Genomic DNA, 14519 nt, shown 5'->3' on the forward strand with positions numbered 1-14519 from the left:
TGCGATGCTTGACTTGGTTCGATTTAGTTCGACTGTCGTCGATCGCCGCCGTCGTGAGCGCCACCCAGCGACGCTCGGCTGTTATTAATCCGATGACCGCCACGTCTCAAATCGATATAAATCACGCGCATAACTGCGTATCTTGTTACTTCTCAACACTTTCAATGTGTTCAGATAAGACCTCCAGAGTATGTATTATGGAATTATTCAAAATGGATTCCGATTCGGAATTATTCAATTATTCTCTGAATTTCTATTTGTTTTCTAAGAAAGACGAAATAATTCCGAATAATTCCATAGTACATTCCTTCTAGACTTGATATTCCGATAAGCAAATGTGAAAGCATATTACACAATAGCATATCATGAACTGATGATAATTTTAGAATAATTACACTTGTACGATAATTTGGTACACACAGCAGTTTTGTTAGAATAAAATTTCTAAATGATATTTATCAAAAATTAGATAAATCTAATTTGAGATATTCTTTTTATTTATTTTCTTTCAAGAATATGATTGAGACGTCAACAGCGTATTGAAGAAACAAATCAAGTCACGTTATCCGATTATTTTTCAATGTTCGACAAACATTTCCGGAAGATTAAATCATATACATTTAATTTGACTTAAAAATTTTAAGTTAAATTGGATTGAATATATAATTAATATTTCATGTTGCAATATTTCTACATTATTTAAGAATAATTTTGCATTTTGGGACACAATTATTTTTAAAATACATAATTTTTAAAATTCAAATAATAAAGTTGAAATATTTTTCTCAATTATTGGATAATTTCTTTCCAAACATAACTTGATATATAAAATGATATGATTTGCTATATTGTTATTGTTTTGACGAATGACTATGTCAAAATTAATTGAACAGTTATCAATATTTTTTAAAAATCAAAGCTTCTATTTCTGTAAATATTATATAATATCTGTGTAATTTCAGATTACATATTTTTAAACAAGATTTTGTTATATAATTTAATAAATGTTATTCCAGTGGGATAGATATACAAACATCGCACAAGAAGCAAGCAATAATAATGTTCACAATCTGATGTTTCGAGAAGTGTTCATATAGATTCATCACATGCTGATCGGTTACCTTGAGTCTTCGGCACAATGCCAAATTCCACGGCTACACGAGTCCGGCTCGCTCAGCAATAACATAAGCTATATTATTAGTACAATAAAAAATATACAAATTGAAACTATAGGAAACTCAATTATAATTAAAGCTTTTTGAAAATCTTGCTAATATTAATAAAATTTCTTTTTAAAATTAATTTTATCCCTCATTCATATCAAGATTGTTTCTACTTTGAGACAAGTATTGCTCACGTAATAATATGTGACAAAGGAAGAAATTCTCTTTTTTCTTCAAAGTGAAAAATAAAAAGATTAATAGAAATGTACATCAAATAATAAGCAATGCTTTCTTGAAAACTATAAAGGTTTTATCTATATTTTTTCTTATCTGTCCACTTCACAGTTTCCGCCGAGCAATGAACAATTATATATATAAGTGAATCATTATTTGTTTTTAGAAATGAAATATGTTAAAACGAATTTCAAATCTGATATGTAAGTGCTACATAATCTATGAGACTTTTAGCAACTTTCTATGACTTTTAAAAGTTGTTGAAAGTTGCTAAAAGAAATAAAAGAGAATAAATAGTAAATTTTAAATTTGCTTTTTAATCTAAAAAGATTGATCATTCATAGAAACGCTTACTTACTTAAATACGAGGTTATCTGTACATCCGTTAGAGATAAATTTTCTTAAATATAAGATTATTCAGTATATCTCCGTTATAGATAAATTTCTTAAATTTAACATTATCTGTTATGACTTAAGAGACGAAAAAATTTTGATTATATGAAAAAAAACTGATTCGACATATAAAATAATATTTTTTATATGAATTTATTTTTTATATTTCTGAAAAATTAAATTTGAAAATAGGAAAATTAATATATTGGTAATAAAAGTGTATATATTAAGCTCATAAATTAAAAAAAAAAAGTTTTAGATAAATAAATTCTTGTTTCTAAAAAGGAACTTGTTATTATATAATTTTGATTTTTAATTTGTTATATAAAAGTATAATAATAATTTATTTTATAATAATATAGGCTGGATAATGTGAATCATCTCGTACATATGTATATAACGTATAATCGTGTTGGTAAAATATTCTTGAATCATAAACAATAAACGTTTCGTAGAATTGAATCATGAAGTAGGAATGCGTCGACCGTAATAAATCAATGTCTAAAGTACAGCTAGGGAAAGGTATTAAATTGTTTCATTAAAATATTGTATTTGAACTACTATCATATTATATAAATAGAATTATAAACAAAAGGGAGGGATTGTTGAGAAAACACTTCAAATAAAGTTAAAATTTGCAAAGTAAATAAGAATTTATATTACTTTAGAAATTTTGAGATAAATTAAGTTTATAAAAGATTAATCTAAAATAATCTAAAATAATCTAAGAACTTTAAGCTATTTCAAGATTAACTTTAAAATAATTTTAGAAAATTCAAAAGTTTTATTATTTTCATTTGCATCTCTGAAATTTTTAAGTAAAAGGCAGTACGCGGCATCATTACCAAATGGAATCGCGGTATTACTGTATTTTCTCGTAAATAAAATTTACAAGATCTATACAAGATAAAATAAAAAGCATAATAAGTAACTATGAAGATTTCCATTTACATTCTAATAAAATAATTTTGTTAAAACAAGCTTACTTTCACAATTTTTAAGTTCCTCTTAAATATAAATTTTAAGATTACTTTAAACCAAAAAAAATTGAAAATGTCCAAATATACCTTTCATATTTCTTAAGAATATTCTTAGGAATAGGTTTTCTCTTAAATTTACTCTTTCTCTAATTTTTCAGATTTTTTCAAATAAATTTTTTCTAAAGGATTTGTTCCTTGTAACTAGACTAGTGTATATATTTATTTACTTATTGTAAATGAAATAGATATACTTGAAGTTTGGCGAGATAGAAAATAGTACAATTCGACGTACAACGATAATTAAGAGGCATGATTTTTTTAGTACCTCATATACATATTTTTTTAGTACCTCATATACATATTTTTTTAGTACCTCATATACATATTTTTTTAGTACCTCATATACATATTCATAGAATTTAAATGCTGATGGTAAATGCTTTATGTTATTAAAGATTTTTTAAAATACTATATGACAATTGTTAAATCAAATTATCTAAAATAGCTTATAACATTATAAAGTATAATATGAAAATGCTAAATATTTTCATATCGATTTATATACGACTACGATCTAAGTATAGGATAAGAAAAAGTATAAATATACCGCGCACTCATGAATTTTATCTCTTTTCAAGAAATACATAATTTAAATGCTCATGAAAAAAATAATAGGCATATCAATGCGACTATTATACGCTAATGCCAGATCAAGGCTGGCAGAATGATTCAGAAATTTGGAAAAAAGTCAATAAAAATGACATATAAAAAGTTTACATATGTTATACAAAAGATTATACTTCCCAAACAACACAAAGTCTAAAATATTATGACATAAGATGCAAAACGCACGTTGTCTTTTAGACGCAAAAAAGTCTTATGACGCGATTTCAGACTCTTTTTGTTGTCTGAATTATAACTTTTGTTTATATATTAGGTGTAGTAAAAAGAAATCCATTATTTTTGCATTAAATGGCTTTAGTAATCTGTATCTCGTCTACGCGTGATACAGATTACTAAAGCCATCTCTATGGATTTCTTTTTACTACACCTAATATAAAAAGTACTTTACTTATAATGATAGATATAGTTCATATAAAAAGTATTTTACTTATAATAATAGATAGAGTTCATGTAAATATAATATGTTACGATGAATGAGAAGATATCAAATATTATAAAGAATTCATTTAATAAAATGATTTAAAGAGATGAACGCGATATGCGGTTACAACAACACAACATATCGCTTAATTTCATCACTTGAAAAAAAAAATGTATCAAGAATAGAAAGAATATTATATGGAAGAATATACTTTACTTGCTTTATTAAGTTACCTATTATGAAAATATTAATGAAAATATTAACTAATAAAGATTCACTCAAATATAATTATTTGTTAAAATTTTATATTTATTATATATTTATATATAACAATTTATATATTATAATTAATTATGCGTATGTGTGGTGAGGAAAATTCATTTATTTCAACATATAATGCAAGAAGGAAAAATTTACATAATTTTCTTCTGGTAATAATTCAATATGACTAAGGGACAGAAATTTAAGGGTCTCTTTCACCAATTTCTAATTAAATTAATCGACAATCAATTTGTAGAAGTGCCAACATCAATTAAATTATTTAATGTATGAGAATGTCTTCTCTCTCTTTTTCTTATAAAATAAACTGTGTTTAGAGCTCACGTACGTTGGCAATCATAATAATTGAGTTAACTATCGATTAGCGTTAATCTGAATTGAAAGAGATCCTTTTAGAAAGCTAAATTAGTATGTAAATAGTACGAATAAGAATACCGTTCACAATTAGAATCAATGTATCTATATAACAAACACATTTTCATTATTTTATAAAATTTATTTATAAAATAAATTTTACAAAATATATATATATTATAAATCTCTAATCGTATAAATATTTGAAGTTTGAAATACTTTGTTAAAGTTTAAAAAATGCAGCTTCAAAGAAAAAATCAAAACATAATTAAGTTATTTTAAGTAACATATAACAAAATTAAAAAGATTTTCTCTAATTAGCTATTTTCGGGAATAATATTCTTTCTGTATACTCATTATACTTATTAAGCTTTTTAAATATTTTTGCTGCTACGACATTTTTTTAGTTGCACGTGTATCTATACTTGGCAGTTTAGAGAATTTGATACGGTGAGTATTGATTTCTCACTACTTTTACAAATTTGTATTGATGATTTTTGCTGTCTTTAATATTTTTAAAATTTTTTATCAAAAATATAATGCATAGCTTTTTTTCGAGTAGAATTAAACATTGTATTTAAAGCTATTTTTCAAATTACGTTCTACATTGAAGTTTTTAATATTTATTTGTTCGTAAAAATATTGTTCAAATAAATCTGTGCACTTCAATTCTAAATTTTATTAACAGCGTAAATACATTTATGTTCTATGTTTATATATTTTCTCCTACTAACTTTATCTGCTAAAAAATTCTGTGGAAAAAAATTCTTATTTTTTTTCACAGAATTTTTGTGAAAAAAAATATATATATTAGAAATTTTTAATATAACACTGTATAAAATTATTGTCCTATGCAAACTTATAATAAATGTTGAATCAAGAACATCTCTCTCATCTAAGAATTATTTCTCTAGTTAGTCTAATTTTTTTCGGTGATTTGTCAATAATTATGAAGTTATAATTGAATTCGTTTTTGTACATAACTTTTATATTTACTATAATAAATTTATATTTGGTTTAAAATGCAATACGTAGATTAATAATGGAAAAAAAGTTAAGAATGATTTCGATCAAATCTGATTATCTTAATCAGTTGTTAACTCCAACCAGCAGAATTGTTTAATAAAATCTCTAATATACAGTTCTTAATTTTTTTTGATAAATTACTAAACATAATTTCATATAATATATTATTAAATATAATATTAATTATTTTAATTGTTTTATTCATACTATTTAATAAAATAGTACTGATTAAGTTAATCGAAGTTTAGTCGAAGTCGTTTTAAATGGCTTGTCATGTAACGCACATGAATATTTGAATACAATTGTGTTACAAAATTTATAACTTTCATCATTTTTCAGATTTGGACAAACATTTTCTCTAATTTATATTATTAAAAATTGAATTTTTTAATAAAAATAAGAACGAAAAAAAAATATCAACTTTGTCTTTCTGTACTGATCTGACTCTTTTATTCATTCTAGCATCTGTATTTATTTCCATTGTACGTTCTCGTTTCGTGATATATAACTCAGTCAGAAATGATAATGGAATCGACATCGAATCGATGTCGAAAACATCAAATCGACGTCAAATCGGCGTCTGATCAATTTCTGATTGGATAATACATATGTACATAATCAGCAAGTTTGTGTCTCTCATGCACCGGAAATAACATACGCGTATATCGTATATTTATGCTAAACCGACTATGCAATTATTTTGTTTACCTAAAGATACTTAAATAGTTTTCAGTTGTGAATTTTGTGCAGAGAAAATCAAGATTGGATAATGCTAAGTTAAAAAGATAAAAGTTAAGTTAAAAAGTTAAAAAGTTAATTAATTTTAACTTAATTTAGTTACATTTTAGGCTCTTAACTTTTTAACTTTGTTTAGTTATATTTTATCCGTAACTATTAATTTTTTATTTAATTCTTTAGTTAAGTTTCAGACATAATACGCGGCAATAGTGATAATTTAAAATTGCAAAAGTGAGCAAATTTACTAAGTATTGACCAAAGAAATTAAATATTCTAATTTGCTCACTTTTGTAATTTTCAAATTACACAATTGACTCCCAGATTTCAATCTGTCAGAAGCCGTGTATTTCGATGTATCTAGTTTCGATAGATTGAAATCTATTATTCCTTATTACTATCGCTACTCCCTCGTATTGTGTATGAAGCTTTAGTCATATCACAGGCCAGTATTCATATACTATCGAATTTTATATACTAAACAAATTAAACAGTATATATAAACAAAACATGTAAATAAAATATAGAGTATTTTATAAATGAAGTATATATTTGTCATTTCTGTTATTTGTAAGACTGGAACCCTGGAATCATAAATTAAAAAAATAAAAAAAAATAAATTTAACTTTTCAATTACTTTTTTTTATTAACTTAACTTTTAATTAAATTATTTTCATTATAAATTAACTTATATCTTAACTAAGTTAAATTTTCAAAGTTGTTAACTTTAACTTAGTTTAAAAAAAAGTTAACTTACCCAATCCTATGGAAAATAAGTTACATTATAATATAAGCTATGTTATAATAAGTTCTTAAATAATGTAATACAGATTGTTAATATTGAATTATAATATAGTTATTTATTTGAAAAATTTTTTAACGAATTGATTGTAGTTATGTAACACTCTAGTTAATATTGCATTGTAAATAAATTTATTAGAGGAAAAGGTGGAGCCTCTGCTGCTAATGTAAGTTCCATTTAAAATTCTGTTATAATTAACATTCTCGCTCGCAAAAAGTTTTTAACTTGTTCTATGGAGAGGGGGATAGGTATCGAAGTTGTGAAACACGTGCGTGACCTTTTTGTTAATAATTGATTAATTATTACGAGGTATAATATATCAAATATATTATAATATATCTTTTTTTTTGTATAACCTTCAATGTCAAGTTTAACATAATTTAATTAAAATTCGTAAATAACGAGTAGATTCCCTAATTAATTAATTCGTAAAGTGCTGTTCTTCTATTTTAAGTAAGCTTTTTAAAATAAGCTTAAATAACTATATTTTCACAGGGACATATGTGTAATGAAATATATAAATATGTAAATTTTGTCAATATTTTTATATTGAATCCTTCAACAAGTGGATATCATATTGTGTCTCTATATATATATATACACATATGTATGTATAAATGTAAGCCTGGAAAAAAATGTTTCGTATATAATTATATAAAAAATTGACATTTTATATAACATTTTTTCCTGGGAACTCTGGAATTTTTAACAAAAATATTGCAGAATGTTATTTTTGTAAAAAATTTTTGTGGTTATCATTTTAAAATTTTAACACTTTCGTGGCGGATATTTCAGATGCGAGAATTTTACCTGTTGATAATTATATCGTTGGCAGTTAAAATCACGCGCACGTGTCGCTTGCCGATAACCATTAGCAGCCAAAGTCACACATATACGTGACGCCCGCCGTGAAAGTAGTGTGAAGAAGTTCTTAAAGATACTGCGAAGCAAAGAAAAAATGCTTATGATAAATTTTCACGAGGACAAGATCATCGCAAGAGTTATTGTATCACTTTTCAAGAATATGTATTCATGAAAAGAAATTTTTGGATCTAATACTATCTTAATACATTCAGAATACTTTCCATGAATTCAAGCTACTTATAGACTTTATGAGAAGTCCAAATAGACTGGGAAATACAATACATAAATAGATCGTTCACAATAAACAAAATGTGCAAAAAATGCATACATCGTATTATGTAAATGACTTGCAAATCATGAATAAGTAATACGTTAGATCGGCTAAAACGATCACATTGTAATTAAATCTCATGATCATGAGCTTATTAGACGCAAGCATTAATTTGCTAAATAGATATAGTTGATTCTTGCACGCGATAATCATGCGTGAAGTCTTCCTGTTTTTTTCCGTTTTTAGAAAATAAAGAGAATATATATTTCTCACATGCATTTTTTAAAGACAAGATGATTATGTTCGTAATTCAGAATCAATCTTGCTAATTATTTATGCAAAATAAATATTTCGTATGAATTTTTCATTAAAAATAGGAATTACCGAAGCAAAAGAGAACAGAAATTATAATGTAATATAATATATGAATAAATTATTTCGTTGCAATAAAATACGCCGCGGATGATAATTATTTCTTAGTAAGATGCTCGAATCTGGAGACACTGGTAGTGTCTCGGCTCTAAGCTACGCGACACTACCGTGATTACTTTATCAAGATTATCGGATTTCAATAAGAGATGAACCGATCAAATTCTAACCCAGTGAGAAATGATAATAGAATCGATATCGAATCAATGTCGATAATCATTTCTTACTAGGTAATCTTGTCTAGGACTTTCTGGCGTTTTATTTTGAAACAAATTGTAACTTATACAGTAATTTATTTCAAAACGATGCGCTACAAAGTCATAGATCATGAATCTATTTATATATAAAAACATCTACTGGAGACGTGTTTGGGCAATAGTGGGTGAATAAAGCGACATATTCCGTTTCTACACATTAATCGTATGGAACGACAACGCATTGTATATATGAACGCATTAACTCGTTCCCTGTTTCTTATCACTCTTATTGTGACTACAAAAATAAACCGGATTATACGCGCCTGGAATTCATTAACGAATACTAATACAATTCAACATAATTTAAATATGTAGTTTCTTCAAGGACATTTGAACTCTCTTTTTATCTAAATTAGATTTAATATAATAAAGAATAATATTTAAAAAGTTATTGCAATTTTATTAGCGAAATACAATAAAATAATTAGACAGAAAAATAAAAAAATAAATTAAAAATAAATTAAAGATATACTTACCTGCAAAAACGGACTACTAAATTTTTTAGTAATTCGTTTATTTTATGGATGAGTATACTTGCAAAAAAAAGAAGACAATTGGCGATAAACATGACTGGGTCTCTATAGCTCGTTTTTGTTAAATTATACTTTAAATTGACAATATATATTTAGAAGAGATTGAATTTATTAAGTTTATTGCTAGTAATTATAAAGACTTTGATACATACTAATAATAATAATCGGCACGCTTCTATCCTGAGGATTTAGTACAGAGACGAACCACATCTATTTTCGACGATACGATTTTATCGATAGTGTAAGAAAATGTATGTAGTCACGTAGTTCCCAAACTGAAAATGGATGTACGGACGATTTCGATTGCAACAGGAAAAAGGTCGTCATAACCTCTCTCAGATTTTTCTCTTGTTTAAACCGGATCAGAATGTAAGAACCAACCAACTATAGTCGAGTATTCCCCTGTTACAGTCGAATGACAGGAGAATGCTCGACTGTAGTTGGTTGATTCTTACATTCTGATTCGAATTTAAACCCTCGGTGGAAACTAACCATTATTGGATAACTTCGACCCAAACCCATCGTATCCTTCTTCAAGAAAGTTCCGGCATCTTGGAACAAACATCACGTAGCTTCACAAACACGGGTCGAATCCGGCCATGGTAACCCCATAGAGCTTATACTACTAGAAGAGGAATGGCCTTTCAACCAATGAGTGGAAAGTATGAAGAAGACTGAGAAATAGAAGATATTGTATTGTATTGTATATATTTCTGTCCTGCTCAGTAACTTTTCTTCTTTCTGAGCATATGCCAAGAGAATAGAAGAGGACAGAAATACATCTTCTGTCTCTCAGTCTTGCTCACAGCTCGACATCCGTATTCCCTCTCTAGTAGTATAAGTTCTATGGGTTACTTTTGCTGTCGCCGCGCGCAGCCCTCTCTTTCGGCGATCAGACGAAGGGGTCTCTCTCTGTTACTGTCCCATTGAACTTACGATCAACTATTTACTCACCCAGAACACCTCGCCATGGCTGTCGGTGACCTGAAGACTGATAAGGGTATTGAGGACCTTAACACTTACCTCTCTGACCGCAGTTATATCGAAGGGTGAGTTTACTTTTAGTGTGTTCTCGGCACGACTCGATGTCTCCGGTCCACGTGTTTGGCCGTGTCGGCATCTTGGCATCTCTCTATTTCCGATTTTCATTCTATGTACATACCACGAAGCAAATTTTTCTCGCTCAAGTTTTTCCTCAAGGAAAGACTTGTTCCATCACGAGCACCTGCACAGCTTCCCTATATATTTGCAGCCTTTGGTTTGCGGAGATAGAATATGATATTTCCAGTGTCATGTATGGACATGTGTTACACAGATGGCACATACACACGCTAGCTGGTCCTATATGCACTTTAAATTTATTTTTCATCTCTTCTCTGTTCTTCCTGTCCTCTTTGATAAAAATCCTCTTCTGTAGAACTCTGCGAATACATAGAAGAGTTCTTTGACGAACTCTTCTATATTTACAGTTCCATATGTGATTAACATAATTTTATATATATATTAGGTGTTGGAATTAATTCGTAGCGTTTTTTAATGAATGTTATTTATTTCACATGAGCATTAAAAAATACATTAATGAAAGTACTTCCCATCACTTGTAAAACGCTACGAATTAATTCCAACACCTAATATATATATATATATATATATATATATATATATATATATATATATGTGAGAGTAAAGGTCATATTCTTAGTCTTGTTCTTTTTTGTTAAGATCATCTTAATTAATGTCTTAAAATGCTAATATTGTTTTGTGATTGGCTTATGATATCGAAAAACTGTACTCAAAATGATCTTAAATATAAGAACCAACAATGAATATCAGAGATTCAAGAATCTCAATTTTTCTGGTATGTACATATATTTTAAATATACTTTATATTTATTGCTTTGTTATATAATTTTTTTTTTAATAACTTATAAAATGAACTTGCAAAATGAAGAATATTGCACATAGATACCTGCAAAAAAAGAATTAGATGTATTGAGATACGATCATATTGGTTTCTGATCAGATCTGTAAATTGTCTTTATCTCACCAGATCTGAATAGATATAATAAGATATAATCTCAATAAAAAATGTTTCATATAATATTAATTAATTCAATTTCATTACTAAAATGAATATTATTGATTAGTATTATATTCCACATTGAACATGATAAAATTATGATTAAAAAAAGTTTTTTCCTGTTTGAATTTGGGAATTAATTAATTTTATATCGTGTTCTCAAGCGATCACCCATTCTGTATCGCGTCTATTGCTGCTTGATCTCTATTGTTGTATAGGGATTGATATTTTGATTCCACGAACACTGAATGTTAATGCACATATATAACATATCTGGTCAATAGATGTACACTTTATATATAGTTATATATGAACATATGTGACCAGATCTGAGCAGCATGAGACAAAGGTCAGATTATGCTTCATATATGGTTACATATGAACATATGTGATCAGATCTATGCAGATATGAGAAGTTATATCTGAGTATATCTGACTAGATATAATTTGATTTGGTCAGATTTAATCCTTTTTTGTAAGGGGGGAGGGATGGAGGGGGGGGATTTATTTTTTAAATTAGATTTTAGTGAAGATTTGATATTAAAAAAAAATCTTTATCTTTATCTTTATCTGTATTTATTTTTAAAAATTTTGTATGTTGTTTATATAATATGTATTATATTAATTTTTATTAATTTGTTTATAGTACGTGATAATACATGATAATAAAATTTAAAAAATTTATCTATCTATTGATAATCTATTAATAAGATTGCAGCAGTATTAGAAAACAATTTGTGTTTAAATTATTGTAAAGGAATTATATTTTTCAATAATATATAAAATTCAGTAATGTGCAAGATATAAGGATCAACTTTATTACAAAATAACATATCAGAAGGATTTACGCTCAATAGGTGGCAACCAACTCAGGCCGATGTTGCAGTACTTGAGGCACTGGGGAAAACACCGACATCTTCGAATCCTCATGTACTCCGTTGGTATAACCACATAAAATCGTATGATTTGAAATCACTTCCCGGAGAAAAGAAAACACCTGCCATTCTCAGTGCTGGTGCCCCAGCTTCGTCCACAGGAAAAGCAAACGACGATGATGACGATTTAGATTTATTTGGTTCAGATGAGGAAGAGGATACAGAAGCTGCAAAAATCAGGGAAGAAAGGTTAAAGGCATATGCCGAGAAAAAATCAAAAAAACCCACAGTTATTGCCAAATCGAGTATTGTTTTGGACGTGAAGAGTTGGGGAGATGAAACCGATATGAAAGAAATGGAAAACGCAGTGAGATCGATTCAAATGGACGGTCTGGTTTGGGGTGCATGTAAGTTGTATATTTTATTGCTCTATTGATATACATATCTAAATCGATATAAGCAAATTATATAATTGAGTTTTTTATTTTTAGCAAAACTTGTCCCAGTGGGTTATGGCATAAACAAGTTACAAATAATGTGTGTGATAGAAGACGAGAAAGTATCAGTGGATTTGCTGATTGAACAGATTCAAGAATTCGAGGAATTAGTTCAATCCGTAGATATTGCTTCGTTCAACAAGATCTAAGGATCAAAAACAGCTCATACTTTTAATATTGAATTAATAAATATTAATTGTTTGTATATACATAATTTGTTACTCTCTTAATATACCCGAAGGATTCCTAATGCAGTCTTGAAGAGTAATACAATTCTACTAAAGCTTCATTGCATTATATTTATTTTTTAATACCTTGCATATTTTAATATACATTAATACATTTTATATATATATATATATATATATATATATATATATATTGTCGGGCAAATCATAATATTGTGTCTAAGATATGCAACGCAAAAATAGCTATTCGTCTTTTATCTTCAAGCGTCTTATTAGCTTTTTTACTTTATTAATTTTTTACAAAGCCGTATATCCATAAATATATGTCAAAATAAATAAAATGTAACTGAATTTATAATTTTGATGTATTAATGTAAAAATTTTAATGCTATAATTATTGCTATAAAAGAAAAACAATTTAGTCATGTTACATATTTCATGCAATGTAAAAAATACAATATATCTTATTATGTAACAGTTATCAACTTTTAAAGTATTAATTATTTTAAAATAATTTTCCGGCATATGTTTTTATATGCATGAACACATATAATAATTATTATAATCACATAGTTTCAAAAACTACAAACTGATATAAGCTATATTATCGGCTTCAGCAGGAAAATGAAAAGTTATAATAAGAAAACAAATTAGCGATTGCTCTTTCTACTTATTATTTATAAATTAAAGATATCGTAGTTTCAGACAAAACTTTTACATTATTATTTTACATTATTTTACATTATATAATAATATGAAGAACTTCAGACATTTTATGTATATGAGAAATAATAATGCGACCACGTCAATCAATTGACTGTCATTAATTGTCGGATACGTATTTATACATATAATAGAGAATTTTCTTTTTCATTGGTTTATAATATGAATCAAAATTGCTTATTGCAAAAATTTAAACGAATAATTTCAGTTAATAATAATATTTCAGTGGCGCAAAATACAACGCCGAACGTTGTTACTTCACGCGCGTCTGCTGTCCGTACAAACTTGTTCCCAAGAAAAAGTATCAATTGTAAAACCATCGAGAAGAGAGGCGCGCCCCTAGGGCATTGACATTGAACTTGAGATCCGGTCGTAGTCTTCACATTTCTTCACGTTGTAAGTTTCGAAATGAAAACGATGTTATTTATTTAGAAGAGGCGTTAAGAAATTTCAAAAAGATCCAGAATTAATCTCAAAATTTGTCCTTTTCTACTAAAATATATTATTAAATATTCTATTAAAATATACTATTAAACGTTGCAGGACTAGATCTCAATATTGTTCTTTTTGTCTTCTTTTTTCTAATGCGCTTTTTTATTGACACGCTGCAAGATGCTCTAGTATTTCGAGACAAAATGCAGGATTTTTTTGTTTTTAATATCTTTCGAAGTTTCGAATAAGAAAATAGAAGATACAATGTAAGAACTGTATAATATTGTAAGATTCTAAAA

At 27.2% G+C, this 14519-nt stretch overlaps 1 protein-coding gene across 1 annotated transcript; it reads left to right on the forward strand.

The window, feature by feature from the left end:
* The first annotated feature begins 10267 nt into the window (after positions 1-10267).
* Positions 10268-13166, forward strand: eEF1beta (elongation factor 1-beta). The gene is made up of 3 exons (XM_011056465.2): positions 10268-10474; positions 12363-12787; positions 12872-13166. Exons 1-3 carry the CDS (start codon positions 10395-10397, stop codon positions 13024-13026), a joined length of 660 nt encoding a protein of 219 aa, XP_011054767.1. The 5' UTR covers positions 10268-10394; the 3' UTR covers positions 13027-13166.
* Positions 13167-14519: the final 1353 nt, after the last annotated feature.

The sequence above is a fragment of the Acromyrmex echinatior genome, chromosome 3 (assembly GCF_024713525.1).
Source record: "Acromyrmex echinatior isolate Ae372 chromosome 3, ASM2471352v2, whole genome shotgun sequence".
NCBI classification, from domain to species: domain Eukaryota; kingdom Metazoa; phylum Arthropoda; class Insecta; order Hymenoptera; family Formicidae; genus Acromyrmex; species Acromyrmex echinatior.